Source organism: Carassius auratus, chromosome 7, assembly GCF_003368295.1.
Source record: "Carassius auratus strain Wakin chromosome 7, ASM336829v1, whole genome shotgun sequence".
NCBI classification, from domain to species: Eukaryota; Metazoa; Chordata; class Actinopteri; order Cypriniformes; family Cyprinidae; genus Carassius; species Carassius auratus.
This window is the reverse complement of record NC_039249.1, coordinates 26,722,899-26,748,324: the sequence shown is the minus strand read 5'-3', so window position 1 is coordinate 26,748,324 and position 25,426 is coordinate 26,722,899. Positions and strand designations below refer to the sequence as shown.

General features: G+C 35.6%; 1 protein-coding gene across 1 annotated transcript; it reads right to left on the bottom strand.

Annotated features, from left to right (window-relative positions):
• Positions 1-2,056: 2,056 nt before the first annotated feature.
• LOC113105314 (D(4) dopamine receptor-like) lies at positions 2,057-10,105 on the bottom strand. The gene is made up of 4 exons (XM_026266361.1): positions 9,592-10,105; positions 8,809-8,921; positions 6,468-7,063; positions 2,057-2,591 (listed from the first exon to the last, which is right to left on the bottom strand). Exons 1-4 carry the CDS (start codon positions 9,832-9,834, stop codon positions 2,389-2,391), a joined length of 1,155 nt encoding a protein of 384 aa, XP_026122146.1. The 5' UTR covers positions 9,835-10,105; the 3' UTR covers positions 2,057-2,388.
• Positions 10,106-25,426: the final 15,321 nt, after the last annotated feature.

Sequence of the window (25,426 nt, the reverse complement as noted above, 5' to 3'; positions counted from 1 at the left end):
GTCAGTTGGCTACTCCAAAAATGGCTCAGGAAAGTGTATGTTAAGTTCTAACAGAAGCTGTAGTATCATTGGTTTAAAGACATCACTTGGTTTGGTATATTCAGATATCTAAAGTCATTCAATTAACCATAAACAAATTACTGTATCTGCGAACAGTCCCTAAAGGAATAGATCACCAAAAATATATATATTTTTTGTCATCATTTACTCATCCTCTCACCATTTTAAACCTGTTCTTTCTAAAGTGTTGAACACAAGAGAAGATATTTTGAAGAACCAAACAGTGATTTGGTTCCATAGACTTCCATAGTAAGGAAATAAATATTATGAAAGTCAATGAGGACCATCAACTGTTTAATTTCCAGCATTCTTCAAAATATCTTATTTTATGTTTAACATTAGGAAGAAACTCGTACAGGTTTGGAACTGTGATAAATGACAATAACATCATTTTCATTTTTGGGTGGACTATCCCTTTAAGGGACTAACTAATTTACAGGCAAAGTCACAGTACATTAACAGAAGTCAGTAAAGAGAACTGAAAAACAGCAGAAAAACAAGGCCCAGGGTCTCTGTTTACCTGTGTGAACATGCTATAGTCCTGCTGCAGGGAGGCATAAGGACTACAGATGATAATTACAATTCCAGTAAACTGCAAAGTCTGTACTGCAAGATGCCTGCAGTGCTACAGGAAGGACAGCTGAACATCCTTGTAGTGGCAAACCACATGTAAACATGCGTCCCCCTGGACCTGTTCAAGAACTTACAAGAACCTTGTTGGAAAAGAGTGGAGTAACATCTCACAGCAAAAACTGGAAAATCTGGTGGAGTACAAAGATGCACTAGTTCTTAAAGCAGCTGGTGGCCACACAAGATATTCAAAGTGACTTGGATATCAGGGACTCATTAATCCATTTCTATTCGACAGTGAAACGTGTTCAGTTTATGTCTTAGTTGATGAGTCTTTTTATCTTAGTACAATTAATTCTGCATGTTAAGAAATTTAAGTAAAAGCAGTTGAGTATGTTGACATTGTTACATGTGCCTCAACTTACTTCCCACACATAGACGCTTCATTTGTCCAGTAAAAAAAGCAATGCATTTTGTGGTTTGGTTTGTCATGCCATGTAATGTTTTATATCTTTTTTTTTTTTTTTTTTTTTTTTACAGCGTTTTGACATTGTTGGAGTGAATGAAAAACAAGCTGTGCTCATCACATCCATAAACTCCCATATATTGACACACAATAAGGGAAATAGTTGCAGGACTCATTATTTTGTCTGTTGAGATGGTGAACTACGTAGTTCATTGTGTCATTACGTCTCAGAGTCTGAGTATGTCTGACACTACATCTCTGTCTATTTCAGTTCAGCCTGCTGGCTAGTGTTGCTCGGGACTATACAGGGTCTGAACAGATCAAGCAAACAACAACCTCAATTGTCCGACAATTCAAGATGTCTAATGGAAGAAACAAAATTTTTTAAAGAGTTAGATCTAGCTAGATTAATATATACATGTAAATGTTTTCAATAAAACAAAAAATTTTGATTTTATTTTTAAGAATCAGATACAAGGGGACCCTTGGTTGGGAAGGAAAGATGTTCACCAAGGCCTTGGTTGTTCTTAATTCTCTAAGAAATGCCAATATCAGGCTTAAGGGAGAAGCTGCACTTGATCACGCAGACATTTAATTTATAATTCAATGGGGGGGGGGGGTATGTGAAACTTTCTCATGATGTTTTGGAGGCTTCACAGAAAGCCTTCAATTCACTGTAACATTAGGAATTCCTATTTTAGACCTCTGTTAGAGAATAGTGGCTTTATCACAAATGTTTCATTGCACCAATATGCAGTTTCCATTTTCAGAAGAATGAAATCAAACTCAAAGCTATACAGGATCTATGGAAAATGTAAAATACTAGCAAAATCAAATGTATCAAAATATGCAGTGGCACTTGAGGGACTGTGCGGTTACTAAATCATAAAGTTTGTACATTGTGGTCTTTTAATTTCAAACATTACTGCAGGCAATAACATCTCATAGATCTGAAATATGCAATGCATTATTTATTATGTATCATTAATCTTAACTCGAACTGAGATATATTTTGACAGAGCAGGGCATATTTTAAAATGCTGTACAAATGTTCTAGGCACGACTGAGAATGTTTCGTTGCACTGAAAAGTCCTCTCTCTCTCTCTCTCTCTCTCTCTCTCTCTATATATATATAAAATAAGGATGTAGTACATGGTAGGCACAAACAAATAAAGTATTGGCAGAATTATTACAAAACAACACAATTAAACAGTTGCAGTCCAGTTTACAACTATATTTGTCTTTAACATAAATTATGGAATTGTTATCTCTTATGGGCCATTTGGTGTGTGTCAACAGCAGCGTGGAAGAAATCCTCTGAAGAACTTTCTGAATTCAGTGTTGAAGACAGTGTAGATAACTGGGTTCAGAGCACTGTTCACGTAACCCAGCCATGTCACTGTGCTCATCAGGTCTGGAGAGATGTGACAGGATTCACACAAGGCTCGTGTAGTGTGAACTACAAAAAAAGGAGTCCAGCAGAAGAGGAAGACACCTGCGGGAAGATCACACATCATGTCTCATATTCATTATCGAATTAAAGCACGATTTTGTGCATTTTCAGAGCATTTTCTGAGAAACTACTAAGCAAACCTTACATAAAAGAGTATGTTCAACATAAAACAATTATTTTGCTTTGCTAATTATATAGTTTTTATATTAAAATAATTCCAGTTCCTCTGCTTTTAAAAAGCAAGAAAAATGTTCACATCCATTAAAGGAATAGTTTAGCAAAAAATAATGTAAATGATTTAATTGAAACTGACTTGAAGAAAATTAGCAATACATCACTCGCCCACAAAGTGGATCCTCTCTAGTGAATGGGTGCCGTCAGAATGAGTCCAAACAGCTGATAAAAACATTATAATAATATACAAGTAATCCACTCCAGCTGTAACACTTTTTAACTTTAAACTGTAGTAGATTCTAACCAGAATATTAGCCCATCAATTCATAATAACATTTCCTCCAGCGAAAAAGTCCATCCCCTGTTGTCCTCACATCAAAAATACATGTCTACAACTGTTTTGACTGTTTTAGCCTATAAACATTGCTCGATCTGTGCTTATTTAAATATATATATATATATATATATATATATATATATATATATATATATATGCATTTAGCAGATGCTTTTATCCAAATACTTACAGTGCATTCAGGCTATATATATTTTTTTACTTTACAGTAGAAAGCAATATTATAGATAGAGGATTTATATTTTTTGTGGAAGCAATACTTTGAAGTTGGATTGTTCTTAATGTTGGATTTACTGATTACTTTTTGCTTCATAATTAATTAATTAATGGACAGGAGTTGTGTTGATTGCTGTGATATTTTTAACAGCTGTTTGGACTCTTATTCTGACGGCACCCATTCTCTGCAGAGGATCCACTGGTAAGCAAGGGATGTAATGCTAAATTTCTCTGTGAAATCTGCAAATAATAATCTGATGAAGAAACAAAGGCATCTACAGCCTGAATGGCCTGATAGTGAGTAAACTTTCAACAAATTCTTTTTGGAGGGAACTATTAATTTATTTACTATTAAAGCTGCGTTAGGGAACCTTTGACGCTCTAGCGGTTAATAAACATAACTGCTTGCGTCTTGCGGAAGAACATCGTAGCCGGAACTACTTCTCTCTGTTTATGTCTATGAAGAATCACAAAGGTACTGGGTTACTCCGCCGCGGTACCCCCGAAACAATCTTAAATAGTCCGAATATAAACACTTATTATAGGTGCACCCTAGTGATTTAGGACATGCCAAAAACACGGTTTGGAAAATGGATTCATGGTGTACTCGCTTATTATATAAATTTTTCTACATTTTGAACACAAACAAAGTTATGGACCGCAGCTCTGATTGGTTGTTTTTTACCAGGAGCGGCTGACTTTCTGCAAATGGCAATAGGACCACTGGGAGGAGCCAGAGGAGCTTGATTTTTTTCACAGATTATCTGTCTCATATTCTACTGTCAGGACATAATGACAGGTTTAATAAATATGTAAAAAATATATATTTACAAAAGTTCCCGACTGCACCTTTAATTTATTGACTATTCACTTAAAGGTTGAAGTCTGTATGGGCCAAAACACTGCACTAGAATAAATGTTCAAATCTACACTTTCAAGACTAAGTTTAACTAGACTTTAACATTACATGTGATTAGTGTGATACGTTTTATTAACATTTAATTAAGTGTCATGACCCTTTCTGGTTCAGAAAACCCAAGAAAGACTGCATGAGAAGAACTGTTTACACACTTTACATAAAATCCACCCACATGAATTCCACATAAAACAGTATTTACACTACTGAAAGGACAATTTATATTAAGTCACTGCTTAATTGACTCAAAAATGTATAAGGCTAATAAATACAAGTGCTTTCACATCAAAACTAAAGCAGCATCCAGATCTGCGCTTTAACCTGGCAAGAATGCCTGGTTCATTACTGTCAATGTGTTTTTTGTGTGTTGTTGTAAATTTGATGAAACTCAAAATTATTTTCTGTGACTGATGACAGCATGCAATAACAATCCCGAATTACTCCATTAATATGCAGAATATTGTAGTCAGAGTCCTGCTTCTGTTCTGATAAAGCATAAAAAAATAATAATAAAAAAAGACCAGTCCTGGATCAAAATATTAATGAATGACTTTAAGAGCTCTGGAAAGCTTTGAATAACCCAGAAACCCGCAAAATCACAGCCAAAAATTCTGCATTACGCAATGCTGGCATAATAATGTCTTATGAAAGTAACCAAACTATGTCAAATAAAATGTTATGAATAACAAGTGAGACAAAGCTACACATATAAATCAACCTCATGTATATTATAGATATTAATGTGCTCCTCCAGTGGCCTCGGCTCTGCTGAATTATTCAAGTATAGTAATGGTGTTTCTATAAATACCCAGTAATGGAGTTAGAATAAGTTTCAGATCATCTACATAACTTCAATAAGATGTTTCTGTGATGCAAAAGAAATGTTTACATCTTTGTAAATGTCACCTCTTTCCCAACTATAACTTTAGGCCCTATGAATCCACACGAGGAGGTGAGTTGCACATTCTTTGTACAATACATTTGGAAATTTCCTGTTGTTACCATGAGAAGTAATTTAACCTATAGGCATGTATAGTCATATTAAATAAGATTATTGACATGAATAGAAGGTGTTACCACATAAAGCATAACCTTGTATAGTTTATATAATTTTATATAAAAGAGAGTGGGGTAATCTGTGCCAGTTTCCAATTCTCATGTTGTTACAAATGTGTTTGAACATCTAAGTTCTGTGTAACACAAATTAAACTATTAAAGTATATTGGGTCTAATGTTGTATGGACAAAATTATTTTTCAAAATATCTTCTTTTGTGTTCTCCAGAAAAAAAAAGAAAGTCATATGAATTTTGCTTGACATTTGGGTAAGTTAATAATTATAGAATTTGGGTGAAATATCACTTTAAGTTTTTAAGCAAGTAAAAATAACAAAGATGAAACTAATGTAAAACTATACTTCATGATGTCTGCTATGAACAAAGATTACGTGAATGCATAATTAATATAATATAATTAGTGCTGTCAAATGATTAATCACGATTGATCACATACAAAATAAAAGTTTTTGCATAATATATGTGTGTTTTGTGTATATTTATTATGTATGTATATATATATATATATATATACACACACACATATAGTATGTTTTGAAAATATTTACATGACTATATTTATATAATTTATATAATAAATAAATATATTTAATATATAAACAGAATATTTTTCTGAAATATATACATGCATGTGTGTGTATTTATATATACTTAATAAATATACACAGCACACATAAATATATTTTGTAAACAAAAACTTTTATTTTGGATGCGATTAATCGCATTATTATAGAAAGATTATAGAAATAGAAATAAGTTTCCCTATGGATCAGCTATGATTTGATATAATGAACAGGTTTTCAACAACAACAATAATGAAGAAGAACACAAGTCTAATCTTTTCTATTATGTCTCAGTGTTAATAAATGGTGGCCGGGAAATGAGGTTAAGGCACCAGGTGAACCATGACATCATAATTGGATAGAGGGATTTGCCTGTAGTTCATTTTATCTGTGTGTTGCAGGGAAATTCAGCTTCTGTGGCAATTTCCTTCAAAGTTTTGAAGCTTATAATTACCTGGGCAGAATAATTAAACTGTCGATAAAAGTTAATAAAAGCATTTATTAAGTAGTATTTTTATGTCTTTTTCATTCTACTTTTTGAGGCCCTTAAATTAGTTATTTATTATGCACTTTCAACTCCAGCAAGACTGAAACAAACAAACAAATACACCAAAGCTTACCCACAACAACAGGTAAAACCCTCATAGCTTTTCTCTCCCTTCCATTGATCTTAGCCCTCTTCTTTCTCTGAGGTGGCTGGCCATACTGAATGTCAGGGAAGGCCACAGTCTGAATGGGGCTGTTTTTGTACTCAGGTGGGAAGGGGCAGACAGGCCTTGGGTAGTCATCAAGCTCCTCAAGACTGGACTGAGCCAAGTCCCTCTCAATGACCCGGGGCAGAGATGCAGGCAGAGCCCCCAAAGGCGGGAGGGCAGCAGCCACTGCAGCATGCTGCAAACTGCGGCAGGCCTGGATACTGTTTCTCAGTTTGGCTTTGCGTGATTCTTCCCACTTACGCAAACCATGGAACATCCCAAAGTACAGTAGGAGCATAATGGGACACGGGATGAAAAAGGAACAGACAGACGAATAAACCACATAATTGTTGTCTTCAAGTTTGCATTCTCTGGGGTCTCTTTGAGGAACATTGTTTATTCCGAAGATGACAGGAGACGCCACAGCCAGCGCCAACAGCCATGTAGCAGAAAGTAACAGAATCTGCCGATAGTCAACGTGTTTCCTGTTGTAGTTAAGTGGTATGGACACTGCTATAAACCTGTCAACAGAATGCACATTGAAATTTACCATCAGGACAAACGGGAAAAAAGCTTTCTAAGCACTATTATCATAACATATCATATCTCAAGCAGTTTTGCTCAGGACTAAGATAAAACAAGAATAAACAAGTGTGTCCTTTAAATTAAACAGGAAACAGCTCGTAAATGTTATCGTGAGCTGACAGTATGCAAAATGATTAACATGAATGCTGAAAGGAAATTTTTTGGAGTGTTCGGTTTCATGTGCTTAATAGCCAATAGTTCACTGCACAAAATATATTATGGTAACCAGAAACCATATTTATTCTCATCGCAAAAGAACCCATAGGATTTAAATTAGTCTGGGTCATTATTTTCTTTCACTTTTTGGATAGTTTTGTTCATAGAGTTTAATGATGAGGGCATGTCATGCATTGTAGCTACTCATAATGTAATAACTGCACATAATGTAAAAACAAGAGTTTTGTATGTATAATGGAATAAATATTACTTTATTATTGTAATAAAATGTTCATAATGTAATCATTTCACAAAATGTAATACATTCTTGAGCTCTTAATGTAACAATAATTTTTCAATGTTATCATTTTTTTTTCATATAATAGGTTATTGTATGAGAAATGTATTACATTATGAACACACTGTGGCAACTTATAATGTAATCACAGTTCATAAGGTAATATAAAACAACTATTATGTTTACAATATCATAATTAGCTTTCAATATAATAAATGTGAACACAAAACAATCATATTTTTATTAAAATAAAATTAGGCTTATTAGGCTACATTGTGAACTTTTTTATAAAAAGCTTATAATTTTGTAATTAGTGACACGCTTAATTTTTGATATATATAGGCCTGCTTTTGCAGACGGGGCTTAGACTAAGCCAGGATTAGGCCATACTTCAATTAGGACATTTAAATAATTTTCTTTATAAACGTAACTTAGAAAAAAAACATTACTAGTGTGCATTTTGAGATCTCTATCTCTCATACACATAGGCTAAATAACAGCACAAATATTTTGACTTGGCTGCTTATACTTTATTCTAAGTATAAATATGACAATATTACAATATTTTTGGTCAGTTTATAATGTAATAAATTTCTCATAATATAATAATTGTTATTACATTATGAGCTAAAGATTTTATTACATAGAAAATTATTATGATGAATATTTTAATACAATAATATTGTAATGCTACATCATGTACAGTTTTTACATTATGTGCAGTTATTACATTATGCGTTGCTACACACATTTAACATCTTCCTGATTTGGCCAGGCTCTTAGTCAACAATCAGTTTGTGCCAAAATGGGACACACTGCCTTTGACATCAACAACAAAAGACATTACATTTATTCTGATGCATTTTATTATTTGCATTTAGCATTGTTGCTATCAGATGTGGCCCATTTTTTGGTCACGACTCACTTAACTAATTCACAAGATATTGCTCCGATTAGCTTTATTAAATAAAAATACTCTCAAGTTGTGTGTGCTGTGTGCAGCACTGATATGCTGGAAAATAGTCTTGTGCACAGTAAGAATAAACTTCAAGACCGGCATGACCTGTTTCTGCAATCCTGATTAGGTCAAAATAATATGCTAAAAACTGATTATACAGTCTGCATTCTTTCTCAGGAAAATGCCTGAGGGCTCCCAAACAACTTTTCTCATTCATATTAATGCTAAACAAAATATCAGGGATATTTGACTGAAATTAAAATACAAACCTGTCCACACTGATTGCACAAAGGTTGAATATTGATGCTGTACAGAGCATTACATCCATGGTCATTAGTCCATCGCAAACAGCCACATCCAAGGACCAGACACCACCTTGAAACTGGAAAGGCAGATTTACTGGGTCAAGAAAGAGTTTTAATGAGCACACTTCTTTACATTGAAGAGCATATTTGATTCATTTCAATTAGGTAACCAACTTTTTTGGATATAGATTCAGACTGTCCTTGATTCTCGTAATGAGTCAAACTAACTTAATGAGTCTAACGAAGCCACAACTTGACGGATTTAATGTGATGGCAACTTGAGGATAACAAGATAAGTGGACTAACCTAAAAAGCTTGAGAAAGGGATTCAAAGAGGGAGTTATCTAGGAGCCTATGTAGTAACTCTTTTCAGATAAACTACCGGTATCTATCTATACACATACATTCAGTATAAACACATAATGAACAAGTTACATTTGTCATTTATTATAAATTAGAATGTAATCGTAATAATATATGAAAATTGTCTGTTACACTACACTACTTAAAAGTCTATAGTCTATATCACAGTGCTCATTCATTTCTGATACACTGACCTACTGTACAGTATTTTGATATAAAGTAGACCTGCATGCCTTATAAAATGCATTTTTTAAACATATATATATATATATATATATATATATATATATATATATATATATATATATATACTGGGGAATTTAAACGAATTATGCAGCTCTCATTATGTCTCAAACAGGTATTGCGCTTAAACACAACACTTACCTCTGCAAAGACAAACAGGGGTAAAACCAAAACTGCCAACAGCAGATCTGCCACAGCCAAACTCACTATGAAATAGTTTGTCGTTGTCTTCAAGGCTTTTTCCTTGTAAACACTCAGGCACACAAGCGCGTTTCCACAAATGATGACAATAATGAGCAAAACCCCAAATATGAGAGCAGGAACATTGTAGGTAAAGAGCTCGTGCTGAAGTGTGTTGTTCACGCTCGAGATATTCACAGACATTGTTCTTGATCCGAGCGAGAACGGCTTCTTCGGGGAAACTTTTCAGAAATGTCTCATGTTGTCCTGTCCACTGTGGTCCATCTCTGCTCATCTTGTGTTAGTCAGAAGACAAGCCATCTATACCAGCAGCACAGCGCCAGAGATGGTGCATTGAGTAGGTCAATCCATCTGCTGTCTCTCCTTAAATAACACAGTCCGTTAATCTGTGAAAATCGCGAGCTGCATTTTGTTTAAGGGGAGCTGCTGTCAAAATAAAACTTTTCGACGTTGAAAAAAAAAGGAAAGGAAAAAGAAAAAAATAGTAGCCGCTCCAACCGCTTGACCAATGGTGAGGCACTTGCAGGCGGGCTCAAGAAAGATCATTTATTATGAGTGGCTGCAGGCTGTTAAGGCGCTCTGTAGGCTGCTATATGAGTAGCCTCGTCTTTTAATCGCCCTGCCTTTTTATATATATATAGCTAAAAACCTTTCTGTTTGTTTTCCTCCCAAGAGGATTTTTTTAATTAATCGAGATATTGCATTACATTTATTGAATAGACTATTTATATTTAATTTTATATATTACGTTTATTTGTAGGTTACATGTAGGCTAGTCTATAGGGGAGACTCACAGGTTCTCATAGCATGCTGAATATTTAGGTAGGTTTATTTTTAAAGTCGGTTTTCGTAACCTACGTGTAGGCTACATTGCGTGAAAAATAAATAAATGAATACATTTAAAAAGTGAATAGAAAAATTGCTCTTTTATTGTATTAAACAACCTATGTAAGTGTCCCAGCTAAAATAAACAGCAAAACAATTAGGAAATACAAAACTCATTCACTTATGAAAAAGTAAAAATGTACAGTGTGTGTTTTGAACAACAAATATGAAAATTAATAAAGTTCAAAACTTGTGAAGGCTATCATTATAAAGAAAAAGAGCTGAAAGATTCTTCAAAACCTCTTTTGTTTGCTGCAAAAGAAAGAAAATCAAACGTTTAACCTTGTATAAAATAAGTGTAGTTAATGGTGTTGAATGTGGACTTCTATTTTAAATCTTAAAAGAACATTATAAAGCATACTTGCATAATATTATTTAAAAGGCCACTTAAGTGTGTTTGTTAGTGTTTAATTGCACACTAACAAAAGCACATGTGAAAAGCTTTATTATAATGTAACTGTAAGTTATTTAATTACATTTAAAGTTAATAAATTTTAAATGTACTAAATTTCAACTTCATCATTACAAGTTTGTAATTGCATGCACATCTGAGGCCAATTCACAGGCTCTACAAAAGGCTCACTCTCTTGCTCATCTGTGCCGAGTGTTGTTAGTGTTTAGCGCTCGAGAGCGTTAGCTACTTTGCAGAGCCGTTTCCCTTACTGAGTTTCGTTTCATGTCTTAGCTTTAGTTTAATCATTCTAGTTTCATCCCATGCCTTGACCTTCTGCCTGCCTTTGTTTACCTCTCTAGTCTTGTCCCTGTTGGACTTTGTCTACCCCTTGCCTGAGCATCGCCAGTATACGGATGACCCTATTGGATATTGGACTACCCTATTGGATATTGTTCACAGATTGCAGATCCACACACGCCTATGCATCATTCTTTGTCTTGTCTCCTCTGTCCCTTTTGTCTCCTCATTGTCTGATCTTAGCCTGTCTTACCATGTGGTCTAAAAGCCTTTGCATTTGGATCCACGCATTTCTTGTTGTGTCGGCTCCATAACAGTTAACTAATTGTATTTAAAAATGTCCAAAAACATTACATTGAGTTTGCACAAGTATTATTTTGAGTATTTATGTAATACATGTCTCTGTACTCATTTAAAAAGTATGTTAAGTGTATTTCTTTTCTTCTCAGGGTGAGGAAATAATGACGTTTGAACTACAGTACAGACCAAAAATTTGGACACACCTCTTTCAAAGAGTTTTCTTCATTTCCATGACTATGAAAATTGTAGATTCATACTGAAGGCATCAAAACTATGAATTAACACATGTGGAATTATGGAATTATATACATAACAAAAAAGTGTGAAACAACTGAAAATATGTCATATTCTAGGTTCTTCAAAGTAGCCACCTTTTGCTTTGATTACTGCTTTGCACACTCTTGGCATTCTCTTGATGAGCTTCAAGAGGTAGTCACCTGAAATGGTTTTCCAACAGTCTTGAAGGAGTTCCCCGAGAGATGCTTAGCTCTTGTTGGCCCTTTTGCCTTCTGTCTGTGGTCCAGCTCACCCCTAAACCATCTCGATTGGGTTCAGGTCCAGTGACTGTGGAGGCCAGCTCATCTGTCGCAGCACCCCATCACTCTCCTTCTTGCTCAAATAGCCCTTGATGCCTTCAGTGTGACTCTACAATCTGCATAGTCATGAAAATAAAGAAAACTCTTTCAATGAGCAGGTGTGTCCAAACTTTTGGTCTGTACTGTATATGTGAACTTACCTTAACTCCATTAATGTATTTGTTCACCCCATGCAGAGTAAAGGCCACTTTTAACTACAGATAACTATGAAGTCCTGCTCCAAAGCAGGGTTTGCATTCCCAAAATTGTGATTTATTTATTAACATATGAGGTTCTCCTTAAGTTGCTTCAGTATATGTTTCCTCTGATCATACTGCCTGGGGCCAGGGGGACATATAAGATATTAACTGAAGTCATTATTGTAATCACATGTAAAATGAAGGTCTACAGTACAAGCAAGATGGTTTTAGTCTTAAGTGTTTTGAGCTCTTTTGAACTTTTTCCTCCAGGGAAAGTAGACTTCTGAGTTACACTCTTTGTCTGAATACTGGAACTAAAGAATAAATCTTGTTCTCGTATTTTCACCTCCATACACTCAGACATAGGTGAAAGTGTAAAGTGAGAATAGCAATCTGGCAGATTGTGGGGGAAGATAAAAGTTAATTCAGAAGGGAAATAAAGTCTCAGATAACTTTGGGGTAACTTGAAGATTAAACCTTGTCTTCCTCAAGATTCTAATAAAAGTAATTTCCACTTTGTAATATGTATAGACTGTAGGCTCAGTAGTCTACAGAAACTTCAACAGATTACAGGTGCTTCTCAATAAATTAGAATGTAGAGGAAAAGTTAATTTATTTCAGTAATTAAACTCAAATTGTGAAACTCATGTATGAAATAAATTGAATGCACACAGACTGAAGTAGTTTAAGTCTTTAGTATTTTTAATTGTGATGATTTTGGCTCACAATTAACAAAAATCCAACTATTCACCATCTAAACAAATTTGAATACTTCATAAGACCAATTAAAAAAAACCATTAAGTGCATTGTTGGCCTTCTGGAAAGTATGCTAATTTACTTTACATGTACTCGGTAGGGGCTCCTTTTGCTTTAATTACTGCCTCAATTCGGCGTGGGATGGAGGTGATCAATTTGTGGCACTGGTGAGGTGGTATGGAAGCCCAGGTTCCTTTGACAGTGGCCTTCAGCTCATCTGCATTTTTTGGTTTCTTGTTTCTCATTTCCTCTTGACAATAGCCCTTAGATTCTCTCTGGGGTTCACACCAACACCATGGTCATTTAAGCAACTTTTGTGCTTTTGGCAGTGTGGGCAGGTGCCAAATCCTGCTGGAAAATGAAATCAGCATCTTTAAAGAGCTGGTCAGCAGAAGGAAGCATGAAGTGCTCCAAGATTTCTTGTAAAAAGGGTGCAGTGACTTTAGTTTTTAAAAAACACAATGGACCAACACCAGCAAATGACATTGCATTAACACTGGACTTCAAGCAACTTGGTGGCTCTTGATGCCTTGACCACAGCCTCAGTCCATTCCTTGTGAATTTCTCTGAAATTCTTGAATCAATTTTGCTTGACAATCCTCATAAGCTGCGGTTCTCTCGGTTGTTTGTGCATCTTTTTCTTCCACACTTTGCTGTTCCACTAAACTTTCTGTTTACATGCTTGGAATGCAGCACTCTGTGAACAGCCAGCTTATTGACAATACATTTTTGTGACTTATGTGGAAGATTTTTATTAGTAAGATTTTAATCAATCAAGAATAATCAATGTGAATCAAGCCATTTTTGTTGCTAGTTGTTTTTCCATTATAATCCTATAGGTAATGGATAGAAAGTTGCCCACGTGCTGGAATGTTCAGAACTGAGGATAAGCATATGGCCAGACAAGGGCCTTCCGTTTTACCAAAACAAGTAGGGGCCTCTCCTCCCTAGGGAGGGATCAAAATTGCAAGCATAAGGAAAAGTTTGACTATTTGGAAACGCCCTGTATAGGGTATATAATGAGATGCAACCTAGCATTTCGGGAGATCTCCTTGCAAGGACCTCTCGGCTTTGTTTTGCTTAAAATAAAGTCTTCTCTTCTGAGAGAAAAATCCCTGACTGAGTTCGACACTTTGGAGAACCGGCAAAATACACCACACTTACACTCCTTGTGAAGGGTGTCAGTGATTGTCAGAGGCCATTTTGAAAGCTCAGCAAACATTTGCAGGTGTTTTAAGCTGATTAGCTGACTGGCATGTCATCATATTCTAATTTGTGAATTGGTGGGTTTTTGTTAAATGTGAGCCAAAATTATCACAATTAAAAGAACCAAAGACTTCGACTACTTCAGTCTGTGTGCAGTGAATTTATTTAATACATGAGTTTCAAAATTTGAGTTGAATTACTGAAATAAATGAACTTTTCCATGACATTCTAATTTACTGAGAAGCACCTGTATGTAAAAAGTCCTGTTTGGGCTCTGAGAGACCCCAAGTTTTGTTTTATGTAGGGTTAATACTGGTAAAGTGGGACACTTTCTGATAATTTATATTCTGCATACTTTTTTATTATGATCCAAATGTCTTAGCCGCTCATATGATACTATTCTCAATAGCTTAAGAGCTCTACTATACTATAGACAATAAAAAAGAAAGAAACATTAAACAAAGGATGGATGACTCTTCCTCAAACACACAATGACCCCAAACCACATTTTTCAAGGCGTTACTGTCAAACTGGGACACCTTTATTGGAAAACTGGGCCACTTAAAACACATTCAGTTGTTATTCAAGTGTAGGCCTTATAAATTAAATACACAATAACAATATAAACAACAATATAAACAACAACAACAATAATATAAACATCACTTTTTTTTAAGAAGGGGTGCAGGTACAGCAAATTCAAACCACCCCCTCCCTCGCCTGCCCACAAAATTTATATTGGGTTAAATTTATTTCATTCTGTAATGCCACGCCAATAGAGGGAGCCCTCTCCCGAGTACTGACTGTGTTCCGCTCCCTCTGCTTCACCTGTACTTCCTGTTTGTGCAATATATAAGCATGGCCGCAACCACTATCACGTTGCAAAGTATTGCCAGCCTGTCTGCCTTACCGAGCATTTTTCCCATGGCCATAGTTTGCCTTATTGTGTATGATCTTTGCCTGGTTTCCTCGTTTCTGCCTTTGGATTTGCCCACTGTCTTGTTGTTTGGATTGGACTGCCTATCTGTGTATGATTCTCTGCCTTCTACGATTACGATCCTCTGCCTACTGTTTGGATTTGTCTGCTGTGGATGTTATTAAACTGCACATGGATTCTAACGCCGCCTCCGCGTCATTACACATACAAATAAAAAAATAAAATAAAAAATAACCTTCATTAACATCTCTTCTTGTAGGAATTAACTGATTGCACACAGGCTTAATTTAATTTCTGTATGGTAGGTTGATCTGCACGTCAATACAGCCAGTGCAAGTGAACACCTCCCAGTCTTCAATGAGGCCATTCTCCTCTCCACACGTCTCATGGAACCAGTCCTCGCAAACAATGCACATGATCCAGTCCTCTGTCTTCTTTGGATCATTTGCATCACCAAATTTGGCTTTACAAATATTGCAAATGTCCTGGCCATCCGAGCTTGTACCCTCTATCTTTCTTTTTTTTTTTTTTTTTTCTTTTTTTTTTTTGGTAGGCTTTGTTTGTTTTTTGAAAAGTGTTAATTGCGTGTGTCTCACGGTGAATGTGTGAGAGCTGGCGTAGTTTAAGTCAGTCTTTTTTTAAATATCTAGCTAACTAACTAAATGTATGAGGGACATATAAAAAGTTAACTCAATTCCTCCATTAGAATGACTTGAATGGCTGTCCCAGTTTGCCAGTATAATACCCTGTCCCAATTTAACAAAATACTATTGGCAAACTGGGACCTTGTCAAAATCGCATTAAAAACCCCCCAAGAAGATTAATATGAATGTGATTTTTACAAATTCTGATTCACCATTACATCTGTCACAGTGGGGCACTGTGACTAGAGACTGGCACTGGACTTAGAACACAACACACTAGGCATGCATAGACTTTTCATACAACAACACATATTTGTTTTGCGCAATGTAACACCAATTAACACCAGGTATGTGTGTGTATGTAATTGATTGTGTATTGTTTAAGTGTTGATCCTGTTCTCACCATTTTTTGTTTAGGTTAACACTTGGTGAGTCAATTTTTTTTTTTTTTTTGTTAATTTGTGTATTGTTAAGAATACAAACAAAACCGGTTGACATGTTAAATGTTTATTGTTTTCAATTATCCACTTACATAAAGTAAACCGTCATACTTACGTACTGGAACATTTTCTCATAAAAAACAGAAGAAACCCAGGCACCACATTGCCACCATTTTTAAATACCTGTTTCCCGCCAATAGAAGGCACACTTAATTGGTCTCATGCCGGAGGGGGAGATTGGTGTTTGTTTGATGCTTTGGTAAACCATAATAATGAATTTAGTTTGTGTTGTTTGAAATGGTTGTATATTTCTGCATGTTTTTAGTTCTAATAGTTATGCCTTTGTTACAATTAAGTTGCTATTTAATTGTTTTGTCTTTCTTGAACTAATTGGTTACCATCAATTATTTAATGGTTTAGTCCTAGTGGGAGGGGCTTATACTTTTTAAGTGTTTCTCTCAGTCTGGTAAAGGAAGCTCGTAGAGTGAGTCGGGGAAAAGTTGCTTGCTTGATTTTTGGGTCAAATTATTGACATAGCCAAAAGTTTTGTTTGTACATTTAAACTTTGTACAATTGTTTTTTCTATTTTTTTTTTTGTATTTATTTTTATTTTATGTTTTTCTACTTTTTGAGTTACACTGTAAATATAATTTGAATTATTTTGGAAAATCTTTGTTTTTCACATTTTGGAATAAACACCAACTTTTTGACTTCATCAGCACGTCACTTCATTTTTTCACGCCTCCATGGGCCGGTACATCCAGAGCAGGGGTGCCGCCACTGCTTGAACATCTTGTAGCAGTTGGCACACCACTGTCTCTGTTACAACATCCTATAACAAAATATATAAAAATTACAAATGATCCATGAGTTGTTTTATTTTTATAACCGTAACATTATTTACCCCAGAATGCTATGTCATTTTACTTACCATCACAGTTCACTGCAAGGTTGTTAAATATGATGTGCCACACTCCAGAAGTGATGTCATAGCCACAGAATTTTTTTTTTTTACATACTTGCTACTGATGAGCTCAGTGTTGATTTTTAGTAAAAAAAAACATATCCATGTAAAGATATAAATTATTAAGCTTAACTGTCCCACTTTACCCATTGTCCCACTTTACCAGTATTCACCCTATGTATTTTTCCCCCCAAAAAAGTGTACTTAGCACAAGATGGGAAACCATTTACACGAAGACAATTTTTATAAATATATGAAACAGAAGGATTAAAGTCATTTAGGTTTGGACTGACATGGTGGGTTAAATATAACAGAATTCTCATTTTTGACAAACTAACACTGAAATAATTCTAGACAAATGCATTTTTATGATGTTTGAAACCATACAACATTAATAAAAGCAATGAATTTTCACATGCTAAGATTAAAAGATAAGTCAAGAGTTGTCAGATTGACCTCAAACAAAAACATTGTTATACTTTTCTTAAAGTCTATGTTCAATACCAAACAACAGCGGGTTAACGTAATATCTGTTGACTGCATTTCAGTTAGGTCAGAGTAAAATGTTTAAAGAATTTGAAAGGAAAATAATTTCAAAAATACTATTATTATTTTTACATATAAAGCTTTGTGGGAAGAATGTTGAAGAAAAACAGGGTTAGGCTTTCTATTATCAAAGCAAATAGTCTGATATTTTAAATGTTTGAATAAAAAGCTTCACATGCACTATATTGATATAAATTCCGTATAGTACAGTTTATAAAACATTTAATTGAATTTACAAGCATTACTGACAGATATGTAATATATATATATATATATCTATATTTTTTTTGGGATGCCCTCTTTGTGTGATACAGTTAAGGCAAACAGTATTTAGTATTGAGAATAAGATGTTACAGTTTAAATAAGCTCTGCATTCATGACTTTTGACTCTAACATCATTCTGCCACAGCAAGTTACTGTATTATTATAAATAAGCCTATATTATATATTCCATGTTATTGTTTTCTGTTCCTCTCATGATTGGCTTAGAATTGATTAAATCCTTATGGTGTTTAATTTCTCTAGGCTTAAGGACACACCTGGTTTCTCAAAATGGCAAACATATACAAGGTCACCCAAATGTTGTGATTGGATTTTATCCCAAGGGCTTTAAGATAATTTTGAACCTTTTGAGAATATCATATTCAAAACCTTTTAAATCAATTTTAAATTGTCCATTAAATTGTCTTTTTTCTTACAATTGGCAGTTAATGAATAAACGGCATATATCTACAGTTGTTGTTTTTTTTTTACAATTATTTTCAGTTTTAAGGCCCCTTTGCACAGTACTGGTTATTTAGATTTATAGATATATTGTAGCTGGATGCAGTGTAAACAGGTTAGCTATATACAGCCATCTACGTCTGCTGACTCTCTAGAGGTTTCTTTTTCTGGGTTTTACCATTGGCCAAATGTAATTTATCTGGACATACAGAATACACTAGACAACTACTGTGGTGTAGGTGGAGATATAAAATGGAATAGAAATAAGACAAAAATATAGCAATAAGTAGAAATACACAATTACAATTAAGTACAAGACATTTAAAGTAAAAAAAAAAATCTTCCATTATTTTTGGTAATACCTGTTAGTAAATTATTGATACTTTATTTAATAATTTGATGTGTAAAATATGGTATTTGCACCATGAGATGGTAACATATCAAGACATGACACTGAAAGTAAGTTTGAAAACATACATCAATTTGATCATTAATTGACCTAAATGCTAGATTGACAATATTTTTAGATAAATATTTAATATATTATTTTGATGAAGATGCATGTATATGTTTGCTTATTTATTTTAATTTAGTTAATATTATTTAATTGTATTCCTTTTTTGTTCTATTACTCCAGTATCAATGTTTGAAACTAAGCACTCTTTGGCTCTGAGCTTTGAGAAGATTGTCCCTGTGAAACACATTCACCTCATACAACTTTCAAGTCTGATATTTGGAATGATGGTGGACAGCATGTGCTACTAGTTTCTGTGCAATCTAGATTCACTTATTAAAACTCTGACTTAAAGAACTGGTATTGCAAGCTGCATTAAATATAGCCTTACAGAAGGAAAATAATGTTTTGTTTTTATATGATAAGTCAATGAATGCATTCCAAACTTTTTTACAGTTTCATGTAATATATATATATATATATATATATATATATATATATATATATATATATATATATATATATATATATATATATATATATATGTATGTATGTATGTAAGTATCACAAGGAGTAAAACCAAAGAATATAGTTCTGATGTGCAGAACAAGATTGATGAGCTTCACAAAATGGAAAGTTGCTGTAAGAAAAGAGGTAAAGCATTGAAAGTCCCAATTTCCACCATCAAGGCAATAATTAAGGGATTCCAATCAATTAAAGCTGTAACAAATCTGCCTGGAAGAGGACATGTGTCTTTATCATCCTAATGCACAGTGAGGAGGAGAGACTGAGTGGCCAAAGGATCACATCTAGAGAATTGCAAAGATTAGTTGAGACTTGGGGTCATAAAGACTAAAACAATCAAAGAGCCCCTACATTACCACATGTTGTTCGGGAGGGTTTCAAGGAAAATCACCTTGCTCATCCAAAAACAAATTCCAGCATATTCAGTTGTCAGACATGACTGAAACATCAACTTCCACTCGCTTCTATGGTCAGACGAAATGAAACAAACAACAAAAAAGAGCTTTTGAGCAGCAAACCCACCAGATGGGTTAAGTAAAAACAGGGATAAAAAGTACCCCATGTCCAGGGTTAATTATACTGCTGGATCTTTAATGTTGTAGGCGTGTTTTTCTGTCTGAGGTCCTGGACGTCATGTCCAGATACATGGCATAAAGGATTCAAATCAGATACCAAAAAGATAAAAAATCTAACCCTGACTGCCTCTGTTAGAAATCTTAAAATGGGCCATAGATGGACCTTCCATCAGGACAATAATCCAAAACAAATCTTAAAATCAACACAAAAATGCATCCAAAATGCACACACACACACTGTGAGCACACACCCGGAGCAGTGGGCAGCCATTTATGCTGCGGCACCCGGGGAGCAGTTGGGGGTTCGATGCCTTGCTCAAGGGCACCTAAGTCAAGGTACTGAAGGTGGAGAGAGAGCTGTTCATGCCCTCCCCCCACCCACAATTCCATCCGGCCCGAGACTAGAACTCACAACCCTTCGATTGGGAGTCCAACCCTCTAACCATTAGGCCACGACTTCCCCAAAATAATTGTGGCCAACGTGAACTAGATAAAACATTTATTTCATGCTTTTGATTGTTATACTTCAATTAAAGTTTAGAATTTTGTACATGTTTTGAATGAAATATCAAAAGGATGAACAATGCAGATTTATTTTCACAGCTGGCTTTGCTCATTTTTACCAATGGTGCCAATAGTAGTGGAGGGCACTATATATATATTCCAGCATATTCAGTTGTATATATATATATATATATATATATATATATATATATATATATATATATATATATATATATATATAGGCTTCTGTCAAAGCAGAGTACAGTCAACAAGTATGGCAGGACATACCAGATGGAGTTGTCCTGTCAGTCAAGATTTCGAACTGGATAAAAAACCTTACAGATGAATTGCCAAGTGCATCTGATTGGCAAGGAGAAAAGGAAGTAGAGTTTACAGCCATGCTGCAGGAAATTAAACGACATACAGTGGGTACGGAAAGTATTCAGACCCCCTTAAATTTTTAACTTTTTGTTATATTGCAGCCATTTGCTAAAATAATTTAAGTTATTTTTTTTCCTCATTAATGTATGAGGAAATGTATTTTTAATGTATTTTTTTCCTCATTCTGACCATCTCCCTACACAACCATTAACACATCCTGCAATCCCACCCTCCACACCTCCTGCTCTTCAAATCTGTGAAGATGATGTGCGCCAGGTCTTCAAGAAGAACAAAAGAAGAAAATCACCAGGCCCAGATGGTGTTACACCAGCCTGTCTGAAAATCTGTGCTGACCAGCTGGCCCCCATCTTTTCTCAGATCTTCAACAGATCCCTGGAGTTGTGTGAAGTGCCTTCCTGCTTCAAACGCTCCACCATCATCCCCATCCCAAAGAAACCCAAGATAGCAGAACTTAACGACTACAGACCTGTGGCTCTAAAGTCTGTCGTCATGAAGTCGTTTGAAAAACTGGTTCTGGCTTATCTGAAGGACATCACTGGACCCTTACTGGACCCCCTCCAGTTTGCTCACCGAGCAAACAGGTCCGTGGATGATGCAATCAACATGGGATTGCACTTCATCCTGCAACATCTGGACAAAACAGGGACTTATGTGAGGATCCTATTTGTGGACTTTAGTTCGGCATTCAACACCATCATCCCAACAGCCCTTCAGACCAAACTGACCCAGCTCTCTGTTCCTAGCTCTATCTGTCAGTGGATCACCAGCTTTCTGACAGACAGGCAACAGTTAGTGAGACTGGGGAAATTCACATCAAACAGCTGCTCCACCAACACTGGTGCCCCTCAGGGATGTGTTCTCTCCCCTCTGCTCTTCTCCCTGTACACCAACGACTGTACCTCTAAAGACCCCTCTGTCAAGCTCCTAAAGTTTGCAGACGACACTACAGTCATCGGCCTCATCCAGGACGGTGATGAGTCTACTTACAGACAAGAGGTTGAGCAGCTGGCTGTCTGGTGCAGTCTTAACAACCTGGAGCTGAACACGCTCAAAACAGTGGAGATGATCGTGGACTTTAGGAGAAACCCACCTGCACTTTCCCCACTCACCATCATGAACAGCACTGTGACTGCAGTGGAGTCATTCAGATTCCTGGGAACCACCATCTCTCAGGACCTGAAGTGGGACAATCACATTGACTCCATTGTTAAAAAAGGCCCAGCAAAGGTTGTATTTCCTTCGCCAGCTGAGGAAGTTTAACCTGCCACAGGAGCTGCTAAAACAGTTCTACTCGGCCGTCATTGAGTCTGTCCTCTGTACTTCAATAACTGTCTGGTTTGGTTCAGCAACAAAATCAGACATCAGAAGACTACAGAGAACTGTTCGGACTGCTGAAAGGATTATTATATAAGGGTGCTCCCCTGCCCACCCTTCAAGAACTGTATACATCCAGAGTGAGGAAAAGGGCTCAGAAAATCACTCTGGATCCCTCACATCCAAGTCACCCCATCTTTGAACTTTTGCCATCTGGCCGGCGCCTCAGAGCCGCAAACACCAGAACAGCAAGGCACAAGAACAGTTTCTTCCCCCAGGCAATCTACCTCATGAACAGTTAAATGTTCCCTACTTATGCTTATAAACCTGCAATATCCTTATATTTATTTGTTAACCCTCCATCCTAGAACATTCCCGCATCTCACTCAATCCTATTCCATTATCATTTATAGCACAATTGTTTATACACTTATTTATTTGTCAATTTGTAAATCTCTTTTTTTTTTTTTTTTTTTTCTGTGTGTTGTTGTCTCTGTGTACTGGAAGCTTATGTCACTAAAACAAATTCCTTTTATGCGTAAGCATACTTGGCAATAAAGCTCTTTCTGATTCTGATTCTGATGTATACACAGCACCCCAAATTGACAGAAAAACACAGAACTGTTGACATTTTTGCAGATTTATTAAAAAAGAAAAACTGAGATCACATGGTCCTAAGTATTCAGACCCTTTGCTGTGACACTCATATATTTAACTCAGGTGCTGTCCATTTCTTCTGATCATCCTTGAGATGCACCTTAAGCACCTTAAATTGAGTCCAGCCGTGTTTGATTATTCTGATTGGACTTGATTAGGAAAGCCACACACCTGTCTGTATAAGACCTTACAGCTCACAGTGCATGTCAGAGCAGATGAGAATCATAAGGACAAAGGAACTGCCTGAAGAGCTCAGAGACATAATTGTGGCAAGGCACAGATCTGGCCAAGGTTACAAAAACATTTCTGCTGCACTTAAGGTTCTTAAGAGCACAGTGGCCCCCATAATCCTTAAATGGAAGATGTTTGGGACGAACAGAACCCTTCCTAGAGCTGGCCATCCGGCCAAACTGAGCTATCGGGGGAGAAGAGCCTTGGTGAGAGGTAAAAAAATATATATACAGTATACATACATGCATGTTTGCCTTTGCTCATGATTATAGCTCTCTCATAATCATGAAAACTGTCAGTGTGTTCAATACTGCAGCAATAAGCAAAGGAAAGGCCTACAGATATATTCAGCCATGAATAAATCATGACCCAGATTTTGATACTAAAATCTAAGAAATATATACTGCAACCTGCTTAATTTAGCTAATAGGAAAGATAGAGCACTGGACATTTGTTTTCACTGCAAGGATGAAAGGTGTCTCCTGGTAGTCTAAAGTCTTTTCCTTTAATTTGAAAAGTATGTCAGCAGTTCAGCGAGGCAAGAAATTCTCTTAACGTGAATTTAAGGTCAAAACTGTATTCTAAAAACAGCAGGTGACCTAAAACAGGATGTTTTAACTGGCTACACCTCTCCAGTAGTAGCTACTTCATAAACAGCCTCTGAGAAACAACACTACAAGCTATGAACAACAAAAAAATGTAAACACTGTACAACTACCCCAGTGAAAGTTCTCCTCTCAAACCCTCTCTGACCTCTCTCCTTTTTGCAGGATGGCTTGTGGGTCAAACCACAGCGAACATTAAGCAGGTTTACATAAGGCTTAGTTGGGAGTATTGCACTAATGTGGAGCTCCGTGTATAAACAATGTAGCACATGTGTGACTATTTGACATCACGTGAGTTACTTTTACCAAATCCAAGTTGTCCATAGCTTTATTTGAAAACAATCCTTAGAAGTTTGAATAAGGACTTGTATTTGTACAGAAGATGCTGGGTAATTGCCTCCAAGAAGAAATTACAACAAATACTTTATATTATTGTGATATTTTGGAGGTTTATATCACTTAGATTTTAATTACCCTGTTTCCTGAGATGTTTATGTAAGGTAGGGTGCAGATAAACTCAGATTGCAAAGTTAAAAAGAAAAAGTTTTAGTGGTTGGTCTTTAATAGCGCAGAAAACTCAATTCTCACATATGATCTCTTATGAAAGTAGACGAAGTATGGAACTTAAGAAAAAATTGCAGTTTCGGAGAAGAAAATTAGATATTAAAGAAATAGTTCAATTATGACAATTAAAAGGGTCTATATTAATTGAGCTTTATAGATGTCTCATTTTGAAGTATATTTTTATAATCTCTTGACTGTATACCTCAATGAGGTTGACTCGATTCAGAAAAGTACACATTATAAGATTGAATGTTCATCATGAGGCTTAAGTTATTGTAAATTTGCTTATACTTTCAGATGTAATGTTTACTTTTCTGAAATGAGACAGCCTCAACCACGCATTCAGCTGACAAATGCAACCTCCGGAGTCTTCCAAATGCAGACATAGTAGACAATTAAAATACAATGCATGAATGCAATGACAGGAGATTTTCACTTTTATATCTGTCACTACCTTATTGCAATGTTAAATAATATCTGTTTTATGTTACTGGTATCCCGTTAAGTAATTTAGCAAATTATGTGACATAACATACATAAGAACATACATTAAATTAATCCGCTACTGATTGTCTACTGAGGTATAAATAAACTAAAATAGCAAGAATTTTTGGATTCAATGCTAAAACCGGTTTGGTCAACCCTGTCCCTGTTGCAAGCCAAGTTGGCATGGACTGGGAGAAAATGGGATTTATCCTTTATCCTTATCCTTTCTACAGAAGGACTTGAGGAATGGAGCATGTTGTTTTGAGAAGATTAACACATTGTTGGTATTTGTATTTTTAAGCACTTTGCATTCCCCTAGATTCCAATTGATCAGTATATATTTAAAATAAGTATTTACACACATTGGCAAGTCCCTGAAATTCATAAATCTTGCATGCTCCTAAACTCTGCTCATCCATGTTAACTTCAGGTGCTATACTTTACATCTACTCAACTCATCTTCAAGGTTTAGCTGGTGAGCATGCACAGTTAGCCTCTGATGGCACAGTAGATGTTGTCACTACACAGTCTGGATAGAAAGCCATTCAATACATCAGCATATTCTGACTTTTTCATAAGAAACATTAAAT

Coding starts and splice junctions, on each gene's coding strand:
- LOC113105314 (XM_026266361.1), bottom strand. CDS start 9,834: ATGTCTGTGAATATCTCGAGCGTGAACAACACACTTCAGCACGAGCTC. Junction 8,922..9,591: donor CCCTGTTTGTCTTTGCAGAG/GTAAGTGTTGTG, acceptor CTGCCTTTCCAG/TTTCAAGGTGGTGTCTGGTC. Junction 7,064..8,808: donor TGTGCAATCAGTGTGGACAG/GTTTGTATTTTA, acceptor TTCTGTTGACAG/GTTTATAGCAGTGTCCATAC.